Source organism: Saimiri boliviensis, chromosome 10 (genome assembly GCF_048565385.1).
Source record: "Saimiri boliviensis isolate mSaiBol1 chromosome 10, mSaiBol1.pri, whole genome shotgun sequence".
Lineage (NCBI taxonomy): Eukaryota > Metazoa > Chordata > Mammalia > Primates > Cebidae > Saimiri > Saimiri boliviensis.
The window spans coordinates 42,233,927-42,256,426 of NC_133458.1; the positions used below are offsets into that span (position 1 = coordinate 42,233,927).

A 22,500-nucleotide genomic window follows, 5' to 3' on the forward strand; every position below is an offset into this window, starting at 1 on the left:
AGGAAGAAAGATCTGTTCATAAGCATGTGTGTTTGTGTATGAGTGTATACCCATAGGTGATTTCAGAATAGTAAAAGCCTAAAACCGTAAGACATGTTTATGAGCATTATTTTAAAGACTAACCCAACTATTTTGACTCATAAAAAAAAATCTACCAATTGAACTTAACAACTACTTTGAATAAATGGTTTATTAAATTAGCCAATAGTTTGAGTAAAATAATAGATGAACCACCAGTATATTACAGTATCATGTAGACATGTAAAGAATTTTAAACATTTATTAAATCTTATGTTAATATTCCCAAAGTAACCTCTAAAATATACAAATGAAATCTTCTAATGAGATTACTTGTGAAAGTTCATATTCATTTAATGACTTTTATAAAAAATGACATTTTGATTTAATAATAGTTATAAGTTGAATTTACAATTTTAGATTTTCCTGGTTTAATCTGGGATTCAGAACATTTTAGAGAATGCTAAACTCTAAGTACTGGAAATAATTAGAATAAACTCCTAAGGTTAATATCATAGCACCTTTTTCTAATTAGGTCTCACAAATGACCTGCAAATATTCAAAACTTCCAAGTTTAAATAGCTGAGGATTTCTAAATAGATATTGAGTGACTGCCAAGACACATACACAGATATCTGGCACTGGTATAGGTGACTGCCTTCAAGTCAATAAGCATTATTTTGGGCATCCTATAGTTTTAGCTAAAGATGTGAGCTCTTGCGCAGGACTGTGTCTTAATATACTCAGGACAGTGAGAAGACCTCGGAGGTCCCTCTCCTCTGACAGTTTCCTAATCCCCTCCTGCACTTCAACTGTTTCCTCAGCGAAAGCACTGCAATATCACATGCATCTGGTTCATTTGCGTTAACCTTTCTGGGTTGGGTTTTATTTGAATAAAAAACCCTGTGGAAAAATCTCAAGTTATAGATAAAGAGGAATAGCAAGTAGGATGTATTACTTAGAAACAAGTACATAGAAGCCACGGTTGTAGTTCCAGCTACTTGAGAGGCTGAGGTGGAAGGAATGCTTTAGCTCAGGGGCTAAGGTCAGCCTGGACAACATAGCAAGACCCTGTCTCTTAAAAAAGCACACAAAGAAACATTTTTAAAAAGAACAACTACAGAGATATGATTCATTGTAGTCTCAGAAGATTTTAATATGCAGAAACTTTATTTATTTCATCATGTCACTGCCCTATGTAAAAACAGTGTGAACTGAGACACAGGGGATTAAGCCAAAACCCTTCAGCCATTCTCAATAAACTATGATCTGACCTCAACCTACCTAGGTACAACAATACTTCTGAATAACTTCCATTCCAGACTCAAAACATCATTGGGAAAACACTGTGCTCAGTTCCTACTCCAAGACATGTTTCATGCAGACTCCAGCTGTGCTTCCCCTTTCAACAATCGGGGTATACATGGAACATCCTTCTAACCTGTTCTGCCTATTTACACACATCCTGTCTACCACTTAAGGATCAACTCCCATCCTGTCTACTCCCTAAAGACTTTGACCTGTCCAACTTGCATTGATTTTCTACTCTGAACCTCCAAAGCATTTTTTGGTCATTTTGATGATCAAAACTACAGAGTCTTTGAATCCTAAATCTGTATCTAATGTAAAGATACTGTTATTTGACTTCCCATTTTACAGATAAGAAAATGAGTGACTTTCCAAGTGTCTGAATACAGGCACAGCAAAGACTAATATACATGCTGGTCTCTAGAACGTTACTTGGAACCTTGTTATTTCTGCTACCCCATGTTGCCTCAATCACATGCACTGTCACTTAACTCTATTGGTAGCCATACCTCATCTTGCCAAGTAGACGGAACTTCACAGATTAGGAGACATTACACATAGCACCCAGTAAATACATGCTGAGTGAATAAATTATGTGCCATAAAATCATTATGAGTTTCCTTGCACTAATTCTAAAAGAGAGGATAACTCTCTGAAATTAAGTATCCTTGAATCTTTCCCATTCAGAATTAGTGAAAAAGGTATCAGAGCTGAGAAAGCTGTAAATAAAATTTTCCCCAATAGCTACATTTTTAGGCTGCCAATTTCTTACAATAAAGCAAAACCACAGTCAATAATTATTAATGCTCCATTTTTAAAAGATCTGTTTGTCATCAATATAATATCAGGGAAATAAATAAAAGGTATCAAGAGAGTTTCAGTATTCCAGGAAATAAAACTGTTTGAAAGTTACAGTATTCCGCTAATTTATACGCATAAATTAGTGGAATCCTTTTAAATAAAAATAAAATTTCTATTATAATTATCTCCTCTATTTATATTAGGTTTCCCATTTTTAGAATTCAAAGTGCTCCATGTTTTCACCTGTCAAGTTTTTTGCCAACTCAAAAGAAATGGAATACAATGAAGCCACATGTCTTGTGAGCTGCAGAATGAATACGGCATTAGTCTCTTCTTGTGACCATTAGCAATATCTTTCTCTTTTTGCCCCATTACAGGACATGAGAGCGATTTCATTTATTTCTGAAAGAAAAAGTGGATATTTCTGTAGTGTTGATTTTTCTAAATTCTTCAAGGTGCCATTTGTTATACTACCATAGGATAATTAGGTTTTCTTCTACAAAAATGCTTCTTTCCAACACAGAAACATCCCTGGCAATTCAAGTAAAATAAAATAATCTCTTTAAAGAAACACTCTTCTGAGCTCACCAGTTCTTCATTATAAATCCTCAGGTAGAATTATCTAAAGGTTTTTAATTATAAGAATATAATTTACCATGATACATTTTATGTATTTAGTATTTTGATTAACTTCTAAATGTGGTATGAAGTAATACTGAATAGTTTAGGCTCCTCATTTATAATCTTTAGTCATGCATAAGTGGTTAAGAATATAGCGGGCTTTGAGGATAAAATACGTGGGTTTGAAGCCTGGCTCCTTTACTCCCTAGCTATGCAACCTTGGAAAAGCTACTTAAATTCTCTATCTCCATTTCTTTACCCATAAAGCAAGGAAAAAACTGACTACCTTACACAGTCATTATAAGGGTTAAATTATTTTGCATATATGTAAAACACTTAAAACAGTGCCTGATCTATAAACGCTGAACACAGTCAATACATAATAACCTTATACCTTTTTTGGAACAAAGCATGGTATAAATACATAAATTAATTTTTAAACATTGTATGAGCTTCATTACCTCTAGAAGTATTTCAGTATCTCTCCCCAAAGTGAGATTTTTATTACTGTATCAAAAAAGTCATGAAATAAAGATATATATGCCTCATACATCAGATGCCAGGCTTTAGTGTTATTAATGACTAGCCACATTTCTTTACAAGTATATTTACAGTAATAAAAGGGAACAAAATAACACAACATATTACTATAATTTTCTCAAAACGTTATTTACCAACATATTTCGGATCACTAAAATACTAAGCTAAACGGCCAGGTTATGTCTCAGATCACTTTCAGATTAACAGAAGAAAGTAAATTTCAAAGTAGAGGGGTCATGATAGTGATGTACATCACTATGTACATCATGCTCTGTACATAGTGCTCCTACATTTATCCTCCTCAGCCATCCATCACAGCCTCATCATTAGCTTGTCATTAAAATCATTAAGACACATGCACTGGTCCAGGCCCGTATCACATTTGCCATCCACGTTGGGGCTTATGAAGTTCTGATAATACACATATAGCTAGAAAAATCTTAACTAGATTAACTTAATATGACTAAATGATGAATATTTTAAGAGATGTAGCAAGTAAAATTTTCTTCCAGGAATGTCTTTATGCTGTGGATCGAGTCAAGTCCTCTGTATCTATAATGATGGAAAGAGCATCGATTTCACTTTGACAGGAAAAGCCAGTAACATATTAATATTACCTCCTATTGACGATCATCAATTTAACAAAAGTTTATTGAGTATCTCCTACATATAAGGCACAGTGAAGCTTTTAATATCTATCAAAGAACTTGTAGTCTTACATAAGAAAAATATATTTATAAGATTGCCAGCTCTAAGTGTCCTAAGAAAAGTAGCAATTAAGTGATACAGAAGGAGTTAACAACTGGAAAACTTACCTGCCTCTAGGAAGGAAGAATGCCAATATGCCAATACGCTAACAGCATTAAAACACATAGTCTTCTTTCTTTTTTTTTTTTTTTTTTTGAGATGGAGTCTGGCTCTGTTGCCCAGGCTGGAGTGCAGTGGCTGGAGCTCAACCTCCACCTCCTGGATTCAAGTGATTCTCCAACCTCAGCCTCCTGAGAAGCTGGGATTACAGGCATGCACCACCACGCCTGGCTAATTTTTGTGTTTTTAGTAGAGACAGGGTTTCACCATGTTGGTCATGCTGGTCTCAAACTCCTGACCTCATGATCCTCCCACCTCGGCCTCCCAAAGTGCTGGGATTCCAGGTGTGAGCCACAGCACCCAGCCAACACATGTATTCTTAAAAGAATTCATTAAAAACAGTAAAGTAAGAGCAAGTTCAGATGTCAATAAGAAAATAAGAGACAAAATCTTGACTATCCTAGTGATAAAATCCCCTTTCTGGATTTGAAGATCTCTTCTAAGGCCAGGCGCAGTGGCTCATGCCTGTAATCCCAGCACTTTGGGAGGCCGAGGCGGGTGGATCACGAGGTCAAGAGATCCAGACCATCCTGGTCAACATGGTGAAACCCCGTCTCTACTAAAAATACAAAAAGTTAGCTGGGCATGGTGGCACGTGCCTGTAATCTCAGCTACTCAGGAGGCTGAGGCAGGAAAATTGCCTGAACCCAGGAGGTGGAGGTTGTGGTGAGCTCCATTGCACTCCAACCTGTGTAAAAAGAGTGAAACTCTGTCTCAAAAAAAAAAAAAAAAAAAAAAAAAAGAAGAAGAAGAAAAAGAAAATCTCTTCTAGATGGTTCAGACATCTATCATGCCATTTTCCCTCAACTGATTTGAAATTTATGCACTATTTTCTTCAACTTTCAAATTTAAGATGTCTTACAGATAAACTTCAGTTCTTGCTAAAACCCTTAATAAATAAAGTAGGTACTACTTTAAGCAAATAGAATTCGTTGTTTCCAGGAATGCAGTGGTGTGATCTTGGCTTACTGCAACCTCTGCCTTCCTGGGTTCAAGCGATTCTCCTGCCTTAGCCTCCCAGTAGACTTATTTTTAACACAGCTTAAGGCAGGAGTGTAAGGTGTATGGTCTCTCCAGTGATTCATTTATTTACTGGGCACCTAAAATATGCCAAGTACTTGTATTATTACAGATTTAAGAGTACAAACCTTTGGCATAGAAGGTCACAGATAGAAGGAACTTACGTCTACTTTGGTAGTAGTTCTAAGCCTGATAAAACATCACATTCCTTTAATGGGACACTGAAGTAAATTCAACTTTGGTTTTAATGCAGATTACTCATTTGACAAATAATGCATATTTCTGCGAAACAGAATCCAGGAATTCATTGCAAATGCTTTAAATATTGTTCTATGCATGAAATAGAAGACTTCAAATTCAATTGTTCTTTTTCAGTACACAACCCTTTCCTTACTTCAGAAAAGCACCAATTTACGTTTCTTGCTTTTAAAAGGCATAGCCAGTTCCTAACTTGATTTAATTTACACTTGGGAGATTTAGAAACATATTTGGCACTTCTTTAGATGACTGGAGGAAAAGAAGTATTGAGTGATAGAGAGATATAAAGTCTCTTATTATTCCCCGACAGAGGTACAAAGTCAGTAACTGAAATTGAAGTACTTCTAGGAGGATAAAAGTTACTTCTTATTAGAAGTGAAAAAAAAAAAATCCAGTCACTAGACACTGTGTGTAAAACACTGGGCTAGAGGCTGCATGCACAATGGTTCCTGTTATCATAAAGTTTTCGGTCTAATAGAGGAGATAAGACACATATACAAGTAACTTAGACACAAGGCAGAATGTGACCAATGCCACAGTAGATAAAGTATTATAATAAGGGAGATAAATTCTGATAATTCACTCAGTGAATGCTCTATGAAGGATAGTGGTGTCGCTTCAGGTAGGCTTTGCGATATGTGAAAATTTTTATTACGCAGAAATGAGAGAAAGGACGTTCCAAGTAGAAATGGGAAAATGGAGAATCATAGACATGTTATGGGAATGCAGAGAGTGCATGGGGGAAGGGAGTCTGGTGGGGTGTGTGTGTGTGTGTGTGTGTGTGCGCGCGCATGTTGGGCACGGTGGTTCACGCCTGTAATCCTAACATCCAACATTTTGAGAGGCCGAAGTGGGTGGATCACCTGAGGTCAGGAGTTCGAGGCCAGCTTGGCCAACATAGCGAAACCCCATTTCTACTAAAAATACAAAAATTAACAGTGCATGCCTGTAATCCTAGCTACTCAGGAGGCTGAGGAAGGGGAATCGCTTGAACCCAGGAGGTGAAGGTTGCAGTGAGCTGACATTGTGCTATTGCACTCCAGCCTGCTCAATGGGACTGAGCACCATCTCAAAAAAAAAAAAAAAAAAAAAAAAAGAAAAGAAATTGAGATCTGAGGTCAGATGATGAGAGAGAAGGCCCTGAGTTGCACTTCATGATGTTTAAATTTAATCTCTGCTTAAAGGCTATTGATGGTTTTTGAGCAGGATAATGAAAAGCTGGAAGAGTTTTATGAAGATTAATGTGCAAAATGTAGGCTTAGTGTAGGACACTGCAGGTAGGATTACCAAATGGGAGCTTAGTAAAATAATATAATAAGGTAATGATAGCCAGACTAAGGTTGCAGGATTAGAAATGGTGAAAAGAAGTGAAGAATTTATAGGTTGTGGAGTAAAAAGTTTTTGCATTTACTACTTTTAAAATTACAATGTAGGCCAGGCATGGTGGCTTACGCCTGTAATCCCAGCACTTTGGGAGGCTGTGGCTGGGCCTTTGGGAGGTCAGGAGGTCAAGACCAGCCTGGCCAATAGGTGAAACCCTGTCTCTACTAAAAATACAAAAATTAGTTGGGCATGGTGGAGGGCACCTGTAATCCCAGCTACCCAGGAGGCTGAGGAAGGAGAACTGCTTGAGGCCAGAGGCAGAGGTTGAAGTGAGCCAAGATCGCATCACTGTATTCCAGCCTAGGCGACAAAGCAAGACTTGGTCTCAAAAAACGAACAAACAAACAAAAACAATAAATAAACAATTAAATAAATAAATTTACAATGTACATGAAATACTTTTCTGTGCTCTACAAGGGGATAGAAAAGCCTAAATTTTTCAAAAACACTCAAAGTTAAAATCAATAAAATAGCTAAAATACAACTTAACTTTTCCTAACTCTCAAGCAACCTCTATGAATCTTTATATTTGTTGTTTTAATTGGTCCAGGAGCAACGGAAGCGAATCTCATGAGAAGATGCTGAAAACAAATCCCACCACAGTCCTCTTTGTGATTAAGATGCTAGTAACAGCAATGGCCACAATAACATTGATGTGTGGTCTCTGGACTTTTTATTTATTTAAAATTTTTCATCTGTGTTCTTATATCATTTTAAGGAAAAAACATATCTTAAAACTGAATATTGAAGGAAAGGGCATAAAGTATTGCTACTTTCTCAAGCAAAAAAAAAAAAAAAAAAAAAAAGAAGAAGAAGAAAAGAAAAGTCATCTATTTCCAGAGAGAAGTAGCAAAAAGAAAGCACATAGAGATTTTTAAAAGTAGGTAACATATACCCTTGAGGAAAGCAGCTCCAAATAATTGGTAAACTTTAAGAAATGTCCATACCATATTATTAGCTTGGAAATCAATGAGCTATAAGATACGCCTCTCAAACTCCAGGCCAATCTCATCCTGAAGGTATCATCATCCAGGCAGGTTGCCCATCCTGAGGCAAAGGTGTCATGGTTCTCTGAATGAAACCCATGCTTTCATCATCTTTGCTCATCTCCTCAGCTCCTTTACATCTATCCTGTCTTTCCTCATCTTTGCCTAATACTAGGTTGAAAGATTGAAGATGGCTGGTTTTTTTAGACCAGAAAACCAGTCCAATAAGAATAATTTCATAAAATTCAACATAAAAATTGACTTCATGTTAAGCCTAACTCAAAGTTACATATTTCATGAAGTCTTTTCTGATTCCCTGTGTGCATGAGCATGCTTACATCATTGACTTCACAATTTGTTTGCAATCTCTTCATTCCTTCATTTGGTCTCTATCACTACCTAAGTACTTAACCCTCTATTAGAGTTTTACCTCTGTAGACACTGATCATCTGCCACAGTTTCTAGCAGAGCAGGATGTACACAATAGGTGTTCATTAAATGTTTATCCAATTTAAATGAAACTCATCTGCAGATCATTCAACTTGGCAGGTATCTACTTGAAAACACTGCAAAGAAAGTAGCAGCTGATTAGCTAAATCTCATCCTTTTACAGCCACTCTCAGTAATGGCATGTTCCCAAAACACAAGCAGTGTTCTAACTACACTGTTACACTGATAAACAAATTCATTGCCTAAAGATAACCTGTTGCTTTTGTTGTGAAATTTACAAGTACCTAAAGGACTAATGAAAGGCAGAAGTAATGTTAAGGCTTGCCCACACCCTAAAGCAAACAGTCAAATTATAAAGGGAAAGTTTACCCTTTTAGATTGTGGTCACACAGAATATTCCCTAGAGGAATGTAAATTTTATTCATTTTATCCTTTTTCAAGACTAAGTCAAAGGTTCTATAAACTCTTCCTATTTTTCTTTATAATAAAAAAGTACCATGAATAAAATTCTCTTAAACTGAGATGTTCAAAATTCAAGTTTATCAATGTTAAACAGTAGAATCGTATGTTTTCTCATCTTTGCTTATTTAGATATTATCAAATGTTAATGATTACAATATTTATATACTGTCATCACTTATAAGAAACTCACTGGCAGAATGTAAATTCAATCAGGCCTTCTTAGAAATCTAGTGTTTATTAATTGCATGAAGCTAACAATAAATATTTTAAGTGTTAAATTTTATGACAAATATCAACAAATGCTGTGAATAAAAACTTACAATTTATGACTCATACCTACAATATGGGCAATTTCCAGCAATGTGATGTTAATTTTATCAAGAAAGACTAAGTTTTAGAGTAGATTAAAATTGTTTCTATGTGGTTTACTAACTACAGGCAGTTCCCTTATACCTTTTCTTCTTATAATTCTAGTTATTTGAGAAAATATCCAACACATTCAAATAGCATACCTTTTAAAAGTAATAACCACCTTTTCACCAAAAAAAATCTTTTAAAAAATTATATGGAAATAATTAGCCTTTTCCCCTGTCCTAGCACACCTGAAGGTTATAACATACTTCTAAAGTAATCATAGATTATTATTCTAAAAAATGTTATTCCCAAGAGAACACTCAAAAAGCTATCCTCAGAGTGTTAGGGCTCTGATGCTTCCATTTTATTATGGAAACTGATTTTATTTCATCCAATATAGCAATCTTTATCCTGTCAAATGAACTTACACGTATAGTACTTTGAGAAACACATTAAATGTACTGAAATATGTGTAGGCCTTGAAACACGCATCTATTATCCACTCAATATAGACTTGTTCAAATCCTTGATTTTAAAGTGTCTGGATACTTCCTTCTACCTACTTTAGTTTGGCTACCTATAACTTACATGTAATACATTAGCTCTGATAGAAAATGTTTTAGGCTGGGTGCAGTGGCTCACGCCTGTAATCCCAGCACTTTGGGAGGCCGAAGCTGGCAGATCACCTGAGGTCAGGAACTCCAGACCAGCCTGGCCAACATAGAGAAACCCTGTCTCTATTAAAAATACAAAAAAATTAGCCGGGTGTGGTGGTGTGTGCCTGTAGTCCCAGCTATTCGGGAGGCTGAGGCAGGAGAATCACCTGAACCTGGGAGGCAGAGGTTGCAGTAAGCCAAGATTGCACCACTGCACTCCAGCCTGGGCGACAGAGCTGGGCTCCATTTCAAACAAACAAACGAAAACAAGCGAGTATTTAGAATCCTACAAATTCTTCTTTGCCTCTTATGTACTGTTATGTCCTAACTGTTATTCGTGACATTTAAAAATATCAAAATAGACTGAATATTGCTATAGTCATTGTGTTCTCCATTGATACATAGATTTTGACTATTTTGCAAAATAGTATCAAAAACCTGCTAGATTTTTTTAAATGCTGTAAAAAGATCAAATTTTCTTTTAACCATCTACAATCTTTAGTACTTGGCATAAGGTTACTGAATTAATGATGATAATTCTTTGTATCTAAGCATTCGAAACAATCAAAGTACATGATTAGCACTTTATCAATTTCATAAGTGATTGAATAAATTTTCATTCAAATGAGTTCCAACCTGCCAATGGTGAAACCTTCATGTTTACTCTGTAACATTGCTGTTATCAAGATATAAAATGAATTCCAAACATAAGCACAGGATTCTTTAAGACAGATTTTATTTCCTGAGACTTAACTTTAGTTTTTGTTTGTTAATTTTGAGTAGCTAACCTGTATTGACTGATAGCTTGGAAGATATAATCATGTCAAACAAAACATACAAGAAAAAGTGATTTTTTTTCAAAGACAAAGTTTCACAAGAAAACTGGAAAAATAATTGATGCTCATTTAGGAAGCATATACAAATGGAAATTACAGAAATTAAATTTTACTCTTTTCTTTCTAGTCTATACAAAGGAAATTATGTAATTATTTTTGGAATTTGGTAGTAGATTCATAAAAATGACAAGTTTAGTTATCTCCATTTGTGTGAAGTCAAGTTAAAATGAGAAACGATTCAGTTCTTAAACCTATGTAACTTTTATAGTAGTATTTTGTTTTCCCATTTGGGAAGTGTTTTACTTTATTTAACATATCACAGAAAAAAGCTAATAACGTAAGTGACATTAAAGTTTTAAGTAGAAAAGTTCACTTTTAACAGAAATCATATTGTGAATAGCTTTAAAAATGTGAGCTGATCTTAGGATAATGTAATGAAATAAATGTGAGTAATTAAAATTAATTATACAGTCATAAAGACATTGTTTATTTCATTCTACTTAAGATTTTATTCGTTTGAAAAGACAAACCAGGCTTTTTCCACAAAAATTTAGATTCTATATTCTAAATTTAAGTATATTTTAGAAAAATATTTAGCTCTCTTATTTACAGGACTGAATAAGAAAGATGTTCAATTAAAACTACTAGAAATGAAAAAGGAAGTTCTTAACTTTTATCAGCTTAGAAATTATAAAACAGAGTTTTTACTTGTGTGGTTCTTTATTCCAATTTCTTATCTTTCAGGATTTTCTCTTTGCAGATTAATATTAACATAAAAATTCTAGTGTTAAATAAATTGATCTTCATTTTTATTTGAGTGAGTTTGCACGCAGCAGCTGCCAGTAGGACAGTACTCAGACTGTCACTTCAGTTCTACAGAAATACTCCTCCTCCTCATCTCTGGATGAAAACGAAACTATTTCTTCTTACAGAAATGTGCAATAATGAAAAGGGGATTCAGAAATTGGAGTGAACAAACAATACTGCATTCCATATACAACTGTATAGTTTCCTTTATCCAAGATACAAGAAGAAAATGCCCTACTAAGTTTCCCACACCTTTTCTCCCTGGCTAATGATAAACATCAAAATAAATTTTAAATTTCATCATAAGCCAGGATACAGATGTCACCCTCCCTTACACTGTTTTCTAAAAACTGCAGCCATTTAGCATTTGATGGCAAAGAAATACTATTTTAAGATAACTGTGACAAGAGTTTCTCTTCTAAGATATATTTCCATTCTTAATGATGACAGTTTATAATTCTATCTTACAACTCAAGAGATCTGATTGCAAGGCGGAGTTACCATTTAAAGTCAGTATCAGTTCCAAGAAACAACAAAAAGGTGGGTAAAGGTCAGTGAAACATAATTTTATAAGCTGCATGCATATATGTGTATATCAAAATTTCTCTAAAATTTCCTGCTCTTATCTACAATATTATATTGAAATGTATTTAAATTTATGCAACATTGTTCAAAGGAACTATATTTTACATGATTTAGGTTCACTCCCAAATGATTTCAGATAGTTTTGCTGTAGGGTCAATTTTTTAAAAACACAATGAAATTCTTCAGGATTTATCACTCTATTTGACCTTATAAAAGTGATAGTTGTGACCAAAACAGCTGTAATAAAGTGAAAAAAAACAGATGTGATTACTTTCATCACTGATGAGTAGAGATATATCGTGCCCAATCTCAGAAACAAATTAGTTGGCCATTGAGATATAATTGGTACCATTCCAATTTGTGTTTCATAAATGAAAACTGTCAATAAACATTCAGCTGTGGAGCTAAGGACCCTGATATTTCTAGTCTGTTGGCCAAATAAAGTCTAAATCACATCTTGACCCTCAGCCATTAAGTCAGTCTTGCTGCTGCTCCAATTCTCCTTTGAATCATTAATCCAAAAATTAGGTTATTGCCTTATTTGTTGGACCAAGTTTTGGTCAGAAATGAGATAGGTAATATGAGTATACAAGGAGTGTATGTTCCAGTTTCTCTCTAATCACATTTGTTAACTTGTCTTCCTGCTCCTTAAAGATCTTGACCTCAAAGTCCTGTAGTTGAGCCCTACCGCTGTGGCCAGCTCTTCTGGATAAATAGGTACCATTTTTCTCAACTGTTATTTCCTATTACCAAACTGCCCTATTGGAGTCGTTAGCCATGCACTGCTGGCTCTTGGTGAAGCTGTCTCTTCTAATACCTTTACAGAGACTGCTTTCCACCTGGACTACATATTGCTCATGTCACTAGGTCTGCCTAATTTCTGAGACTTAACTGTTTTGCTGAAATTATTCCTTTGGTTAAATTAAACCATAGGACTGATTCGAACTCCAGTTTTCGCCTGAGTTTTGCTTAAATACTCTGTTAGTTCTAAACATGAGATGGAATAAGGAGTAAAAACAATGCATACTTTTAATTAATTTTTTTTTTTGAGACGGAGTTTTGCTCTGTCACCCCGGTTAGAGTGTAGTGGCGTGATCTTGGCTGGCTGCAACCTTTGCCTCCTGGGTTCAAGTGATTTTCCTGTCTCAGTCTCCCGAGTTGCTGTGATTACAGGCACCTGTCTCCATGCCCAGCAAATTTTTGTATTTTTAGTAGAGACAGGGTTTTGCCCTGTTGGCCAGGCTGGTCTCAAACTCCTGACCTCAGGTGATCTGCCTGTCTTGGCCTCCCAAAGTGCTGGGATTACAGGCATGAACCACCATGCTTGGCCAACAATATATACTTTTTATTCTAAATCTAGTGCATTATGTCATTTCTCTGACTTGCGAATTGACAAAAGGGACCTCAGATTTAATACTGCAAATGTAAATTTTTTATAGTAAGATAACAATGTGTATTCAAAGATTACTTGTCCTACCTTTTAAATGTCTTGCTGATACTACTCCATTTTGTCTTCAAAATGAAGATAATGCTGAACACACTAAAGAATGTTAGTTTTCAGTAGTTAAGTGAAATGATTTGATCATCTGTTGCTTATATAAATTATTTAATGCTATTCTAATGATAGAAACTGCCTATGGAATGTAGTAACCCTGTGTTTCTTGGTGTTGAAATATTCAAGTATAACATGTTACTTCTGTGAGTGGTAAATTTCAAATTCTGCCAGAGTAGTCAAAATGCACATAATTTTAACATATATTAAGACATAATTTCTTATCATGTAAATTACCTTCACGTAAAGTAATATTCTGAAATAATAGTTGACTTTATGTAAGTATCTTTATTCATTAAATGCCTGTGGTTATCAACATGCATCCACTTCCCAAGCCCTATTTCAGAAGCTGAAATTAAAATACATAGCAGTATATAAGATCTTCATTTTTTTTCCCTGGTACTAGAAGTAGGAAAAAGTTAACACTGAAGCACTATTTCTTCTTTAGCAATTTAGTAATGATTTTTTTGACCCTTAGAGAAAGGAAATTTTTAAGGTTCAACTAGTGTTAGTGCAAATGAAGTTGTATCTTCTAACAAAGTACCTTCTTTAGATATAAAACAGAAGCAGTAAGCTACAATACTGTCAGCTAAAAGTTTTCTGACACACTTTGCCTAAATTGTGGGAATTCACACCACGGATGTCAGATATCATCTGTATAGTTCTATAAAAATCCTTCAAAACCCTATAGGAACCCACAAATTTCCACAATTGGCACGGTGGGGATATAACACTTTTTAGCTGAAGGCACTGTATCTCTGGGAGGATCTTTTTATTAAGAGGAACTGGAATGAGTTGTAAGTGCCACATATGGGGACTGGAATAATGTAAAAAAGAACAGCAGCTACTGATCCACACTTGTAGCACTTAAAAAAAAAGATGAGATGATAAAGAGCTGGCATAATCATAAGTTCTGTACAATCACTTTGGAAAGAGATCTCAAAGCTAACTAGCAAAGTTAATCAAAAAGTTTAGAGATTAAATAAAAATGGAATTAGATCAGAAAAAAAAATTATAAGAGGCCCAGAAATGTTAGGGGAAAAAAATAAAGGTGACTGCAAATTGTTAATTTAAAAATCTATAAAAACATATATGGGGCAAACAAAAGCTTTCATGTTTAGGGTTTTGCAATGCAGCATAACGATCCAAAACATCAGCAAAAATAGCACAGGCTTAACAGGAATGAAAACAATGAGAAAGAGCATTCCATTTGCTCAAGTTGTCAGTCACTTTCAACTGTTTTCCTCTGAAATACAGAGCCACTCCAGTTTCAAATGCTTTTGTCCACAGAAAGATCTAAGATCTGTAGGGATTTTATATAAACTATCACCAACCAAAGATGTAGGATCTGCGAATTCTACATGTGCCTACAAATAGCAATTTAAATTTTAAGGCAGCCAAAGAGAATAGAAGAAAGGAAGGTAGTGTTATATACTTATATTTTCATTATGTTTTATGACAATTCACAGTTTAGGTTTTCAATACGATTTAATCAAGTGGGGGTCTAGGAGTTCCTTTTAGCTATCTATGGTGCAAAATATTATCAACAGGAGACCCCAAAGTATAATATTGAAATGATTTAACAATTAAGGTTCTTAAGAAGAAGAGGATGTTTTAAAGATGATTGGGATATGTGATACATACAAAGTTCTGGAGTGTGTTGAATAGGTATTTGACATGCAAATTTAAAAAAATGTGTGGTCTCTATTGCAATTCTGAAATAATACTACATTACTCCTTTTATATGATACCTCAGCTTCTTATTTTCTTATCCTAAGGGTTTGCCTCCTAAGGACACAATAAATTAATTTTCTTATCTTATATCCAACATGTTAACATTCTATATAACAGATTATTAACACTCAAGCTTCAAATGTTTGCTTTACTAACAGGAGAAAATAATAATCACCTACAACAAATACACAATATTTAGCAAGGAAAACTTTGAATGGCATAGAGGCTAAGAGGAGTTATGAATGACCTGTAGGACAGGATCTGAAATCTCAACAGTAGGAGACTCTAATAATCAGAAAGGGGAACGACAGGACAATAGGAGGCTTTGTGAGTAAAGCCCTCAATACAAAACCAGTTTGGGAAGAACATTTATTTTGATGTCTAGAAATAACATTTAAAAATATAAAAATGGGAAATCTCATTTAACATTTTATAAGAGGAAAAAAAGCAAATCTGATCCAACTTATTGAGAGTGAGGAGAAACAATTACTTAATTTAAAAAAAAAAAAAAGAAGAAGAAACAACTGAATAGAACTAAACATGGTGGGTATATCATTAAATTCCACTTTTTGCCTCAGGTTGGGAAGAAGACAGGATATGGACGGATTGCATCAGCATGAGTTCACCTTCCAGGTCTAGTCTATATGTTTTCTTCTCTTTTCATTCACTTAAGGCCAACACACAATAAAGAATACAGTAAGTTCAACTTATTCCAGCTTAAACAGCATCAATCTTAATTTTTAAACATTGTTAGAGATAAATGTCTATATAAAATAGGAAGCTAAAGTCTTTCTTATTAATTTCTATATAACTCTGAAAAAGGGAATATTGGCATTGATGTGCATAAGGGAACAATACTGTAAACTGTAATGATACTCAGCTCAGACACTTAAAGTATTATTTTCCTTTATTCATACCATGGATGATTCTAGGACTCTTTGAACAGTAATAGAAAATAAAAATGTCTTAGAAGTCAGGTAATTGATTCAAATAGTCAAATAAGTTACAAAAAATTATTATGCAGAATCTATACAATTTCACCTGGCTTTAAACCTTTCCTACTTTTTGCTGAAATCCCCTTGAACGTTCATCTGATTTATATTGCACAAACTTCAATAATTTTTTTCACTCTGCGTTCAACAATGTAAATAAAACTTAACAAGGTCCGGGATGATAATTATGAATGAGGTGAAGGGGCCTCATACTACTCAAACTGAAAAAGCCACTTTTTACTCACATAAATTTGAATGGTTTTAAAATATATATTAATTAAATAATTACACTTAAAAAGTATACTCTACCAATATTTAGAAAAATTTCTTAGCTCCTACATAGTAACGAATATTATGTTTACTCATCTGTTCTTCCTAAAATCTCTTTTGTTCTCCCTTCTTTAAGATGCTAGTAGAATCCTGGCTTGTATACTCCTGTAGGTATTACTTTGTGAAGTCAAACCATTTCTAATTAACTGTAATCTCCAATCTGATTCTTCATAATCAGTATCACACTTTTACTGAATGCTTACTTGACATAGTAGCATGTGTTAGAGCTTACTTATACTACAATTTGCCTAAAACATAGTCTGTTTTTAATGGACTTGTTAAGGTAGGGATATCTGCAAAAGGAACACAGATGTATGCATAAACACACATGTGCACGTGTATGTGCACACAAACTCACACATGTACACAAAGTATTAGTTCCAAATAATGGTGTAAGAAGCAAGTTCTTTAGAACTGTAGAGCAGAGTTGGAGCAGAGTACAAGGTTCTGAGAGTGTAATACCTTGGGAAAGCCTCTTGGAAAAAACAGGACTAGTCCTATAAGAAAGGTAGAATTTAGATAAGAGAGTAGAGGGGAAACAGAAAAGGGAAAGGGCAGAAATTCAAACAGTATGAGGGAAATAAATGCATTAATTTGGAAAAGGTCTTTATTCAGGAAACTGAATCAAGCAAAAACTGGAGTGGAAGAAAAGGGTTAAAATATGGAGTATGGAATACAAATGATAATTTGGCATCTCTTGTTCTCCACAGTTTTTAAGAAGCACCAGAAAATACCTATTTCACTCTTCTAATGCTTCATAAATATATCTTTTCTACCAACCTCAGGCATATATTCATATTCTACCATGAAGAATTTTACTATAATGGAGTTGAATTAAAAGACTAATAAAAAAAAAGCATCAGTGTTTTCTCCTGAATCTAATGATATTTAGGTTCTTAGATTTCCCAAGTGAAATGCTGAATTCTCCATCTTCCCTTTTGAACCTGTCTTCTTGTGTCCTCTATTTCTCTTTACAGACTTTCAAAGTAGCTATGATTTTTCCTAATTTTCCCCTATCCCTAGCATTCAATTGGTCATCTTGTTCTGGTATTTCTTTTCACAGCAATTCTTATATGGATTCTTTGCTCTCAATTCCTAGTCTTGTACTTATGTTAGATACTACATACTGCAAGAATTTTCTGCTTCCAGTCTCTCTCAATTTCAGAATATCCTCCTATAAATGAGTTTCATTAAGTCATGGTTCATTCAGTACACGTTTAGATTACTCTTCCTAATGTGTACCTCTGAGCATGTCAAACTCAAGCTGATAACATTAACAAACTGTATATTGACTGAAACAAACACCAAAGCTTGATATTTAAGTCACTCAACAATCTGGTTCCACTTCCTATATTCTAAATTCTGTATTCCTTTGTACATTCTAAATTCCTGACAAAACTAATACTCAATGTTTTCAGGACACATATGGTAAGTCCCTAATTCTGGGTTGGTGATGTTCTATCTGAACTGTTCATTGCCTACAACTTCAGATAACATTTTAACTCAAGAATCCTTTATTCCACTGACTCAGTAATGTGCTGCCTATAATAAATCCTGTGTCATATTGTTTCATTTTTTAAATTTTATTTTTAGAGGCAGATAGGGTCTCACTCTGTGGTGTAGGCTGGAGTTCAGTGGCATGATCATAGCTCACTGTAACCCTGAACTTCCTAGGCTCAAGCTATCCTCCTGCCTGAGCCTCCTTAGTAGCTAGGACTATAGATAGGCACACAACACATCCAACTAATTTTTAAAATTATTTTTGTAGATACAGGGTCATGCTATGTTTTCCAGTCTGGTCTTGAACTCTTGGCCTCAAGCAATCCTCCCACTATGACCTCCCAAAATGCTAGGATTACTGGTATAAGCCACTGTGCCTGGCCTCGTATTATTTCACTTTTATGGATCTGCTTACTTTTTCAATTATGAGAAAAGAAAGAAGGAAAATAAAATGGATTCCCAATGAAACTCACCACAAACTTATGGAGTGCCTTGAAAAAAGTATTAAAATGCAAAATACAAAAATATTTTCATATTATTTACAGACTCATTTTTATTAAGAGTGAGGTATTACAAGAAGTAATGTAAATCAGTACCTATTTACACAGCACGTTGGGAGGCACAAGGAGCAATTATTATGTTCCAGGCACTTATTTCATTTGCAAGAATCTTACGAAGTAAGAAGCACTATATTATGACTTACCTCATTTTCAGCTGAGAAAACTGAGGAAAGAAATGTTAAATAACTTGCTCAATCCCACTTGGCTATTAAGCATTGAATCTGGAATTGAAACCCTGACAATCTGGCATTACAACCTATGTTCTGATACCACTAAGCCCTACTTCCTCTTGCCTATGATTGCATCAGCATAACTACCCCCCTCTAAAACAGCAAGTAATATAACTTCATTTCAGGACATATAAGTATTATGCTATTTAAATGTCTTATAAAATTATTTCACTGCTGTTTAATTTTCAAAGTATTTTGAAATGCATTCAATTATATACAACCAAATTTTGATTGAATTAGATCAATATTTCTTCCGTTGCCTAATGAAAATACATGACATGGCTTAAGGACAAGCACCTTAAAACTTTATAAAGGTGAAGATAAAGAATACTGAAATATTCCATAAATATCTGACATCTGATATGCAAAAACCTAGTGACAGCAGCAGAAACAGATTCAAGAATGAATATACTGACTCAATATTTTGCAAGATAATTTAGTTAAAATTTTGATTATAATTGATATAATTTTTTAAAACGGAAAATTTGCACTCTTTTAACATTTTTTCTGAATTCTATTTTTAATAAGCCAAGGCAAGCGTTCCTTTTATCTATGGAAAACAAACCATAATTATTTTCCACATACACTAATTTATATAAGCATAAAATGTGTTATATATTAACTATGAACATTTTAAGTTTATTAATCCACAGCAGCAATATACTAGACATTATATGTATAATTTTTAGATGTTACACATACTAATATTTTTCGGAAACATTTCATAAGCTTTAATTAAATTAATAATAAAATGAAAATCTGAAATAGAAATTGCCAAAAGAAAAACAATACACATCTAACAATGCTATAATTTAGCCCAATTATTATTTCAGGTTCTAAAATATAATGTTTCATAAACTATTTCATCATTAGTTATGTTAATATTTTTAACACCAGACGATTACATTTTAAAAAATAAGTCTTTACATATCATCTATAGGTAGTTTATAACAACCACTGTATATTTCATATGAGCACAGGGAGTTGCAACAACAACTTAAACATTTTTATTAGGAACGTCTTTTATTTCTCTGAAATAGGTCTTTTATTAAAGGAGAAAACAGGATCTAACTCTTGTTTGCTCTTTAAAGTTTTATTGTTTTTGCATTTTATACAGGGAGTGAGCATTAGCATACTCAGGAGAACTGCTGAAAGGAAAAGGCCGCAAGCTACCCACTGCATGGCTGATAGGATAATGTGGGGATATAAAAACTTTTGTCTGATTGCTCACTTTCCTTGTTTTAGAGTACTGCTACTCTCAAGAGCATATATTCATGTTCTTTCTACTTTGAGTTTTATTACTTCTTTTGTATTATTTAATACATCTAAAGATACTTCCAAAAGACAAATTTTTCCATTTTGAAGAAGTAATGGTTTGGAACCTGATAAAACACATTAATGTTCACACTCTTTTTTGCAAAGGTGATAGAATAAAAGAGCTATAAAGCAATTAGGCATATGATCTTAAAGACATTACTATGTCAAACAATAAAATGTTTGAAAAGACAACAAAAATAATATCCTGTGAAAGGTCAAGTGAAAATGGGTACATAAAAAGAGGAGATTTCTCTTTCAGACCTTTTACTAGATATTGAATGGAAAAATAAAGGAAGACAATATAAAAATGAGAGAAAGGACTAATCTTACCTCAATAACTCGTAATTAGAAGTGTGTGATGTTTAATTCTAGGAAGTATAGACATGAGTTACAACTCATCCTGACAGCTAAATGGTACACACACTTCATTATTCAGATTCAAATTGTTTTCCTCTGAAGTTTCAGTTATACTAGGGTCAATACATTTTAGTAAACAAGACACTAATATGCTTGACACTATTGAATGAAGCCAGGCATTTTTTAAAGTGTCATACACATTTTTGAAATCCACAATACATCAATTTTTAATACTTCTACTCTCTCAGCTCTATTAAAAAGATGGTAGGGGAAAGATTTTAGAGTAATTAATGATATAGTTAGCTGCTAAATATTAATAGGAATCGTAGTCTTGCATAAAATATAACATATAAACCTTGCCAATACAGACGCACCAGTAATTAAAGTTGAATATGTAATTACACTGATTTATAAGACAGGCAAAAAGTTACACTTTACTAGCTTCTATGTAAACTGTGGGTAACAGTTAAACTTTGCATTTTACGGTTTATAAAAACGGGCAATATCTTGACTACAGTTCATAAATGGTTTAGAGACCTGTAATAGTAGTAAAAATTATGACAACTTATTCTATCATGAATATTCTTATTGCACCATACAAACCGAACTGTGATAATGACCCATAAGATGTAGATTCATCTTAGACACCGCTTTATGCCCAAGAGAACATTAGTAGTACTAAGAATCTGTAGAGGACTCCTACAACAATAATTACAGGGCATTTGAGACCATCTAAAAAATGTATTCAAACCGAATTTGATATACTTTTTCCTATTATGAACATTGTATAATTTAACTCCACTTAAATTTGTATTTTTAACTTATACAACAGTAAAAACTTCAGAAAATACTAATTTAAGAAGCATATGAATATAGATTCTTCCCTTTAGGGAGTCTATTACCCACACTTACATGTGCGGCTGAGGTGAGCAGCCTGGACTACTGTTCCCATTGCTGTCAATGTGATCCAGGGAACCATTGAGGTCTTCGTGGACGGCCTGCAGTAGGCCACTGGATGCATTATTGATCAGTCCAGGGTTACTTAGCAAAGGTAAACTGCTCTCTGCCAAGGCAGCCTAGTAAAATGAAGAGTGTGTAAAACAACTTTTAAAATGGCATTTAAAATAATCTTTAAAATATGTATCTTCTTTTAATGGGTTCAAATAATGAAACAGATATTTTAGAAGGATTAAAAGAAAATGTACTGAAAAAAAATTCCTAACTGGTTACTTGTGGCAGAGATGCAAGGAAAGTCAGTGTGATATGAAAATATAAACAATAGTTCTTGCAGCAAACTTTCTCACTCATGTTTCAACCTTTGGCATAATGAAATGTTGAATCCACACATGTAATGAAATACTCCAGTTTAATATAAGCAGTTGCTTTGCTTTTTAAAAATGACCAGAACTTAACTCAAAATAAAGAAGTCCTGACATTTGCCTCCTCTGCATAAAAATTATATATTATAATTAAACTTTAAAGTTTTTGCCACAAGCACCATGTTCCCCAACACTATGATGTGAAATCATTTATGACAGCCTGGATAAATATTAATGCATAGCCACATGCATTTGCAAAAGCTTCTATCAATCTAGCATTTGCAGAAAAACCGAGTGTTCCAGATTTTGCCACAGGGTGTCCTTCTTGCTTCTTCACATCAAAAGTAGCTTGAATTAGAACCAGTGCTGTCTATAGTACTAGGTACTACAACTTGAATGATAAACCAACTATTAAGAACAATCACAATCTCACCTAAGTACAAAGATATGCCAAAAAAAAAAAAAAAAAAAAGCCCCAAACATTCAAATAGAACAAAACTGGAAAAGTACATTTAATAATATTACCTGCAAACTGGCATTAAGAGCTGCTCCATAGCCTAAACTGGTGGGTATATTTTTTACTAAAGTTGGGCTTCTGGAAAAGAAACATATAAAGATGATGTATAAGTCAAAATATAAAATATGTGGATATCAATA

General features: G+C 34.0%; 1 protein-coding gene across 21 annotated transcripts in view; it reads right to left on the reverse strand.

Annotated features, from left to right (window-relative positions):
• The window catches only part of FOXP2 (forkhead box P2), a 596,515-nt gene that overhangs the window by 7,813 nt on the left and 566,202 nt on the right, over window positions 1–22,500 (reverse strand). For all 21 annotated transcript variants that reach the window (XM_074379189.1, XM_074379186.1, XM_074379182.1 and 18 more), the window contains 2 exons: window positions 22,369–22,438; window positions 21,437–21,600 (listed from right to left, as the gene is read on the reverse strand). In XM_074379189.1, the coding sequence (XP_074235290.1) occupies window positions 21,437–21,600; window positions 22,369–22,438 (234 nt within the window). The remainder of the gene's footprint in view (window positions 1–21,436; window positions 21,601–22,368; window positions 22,439–22,500) is intronic.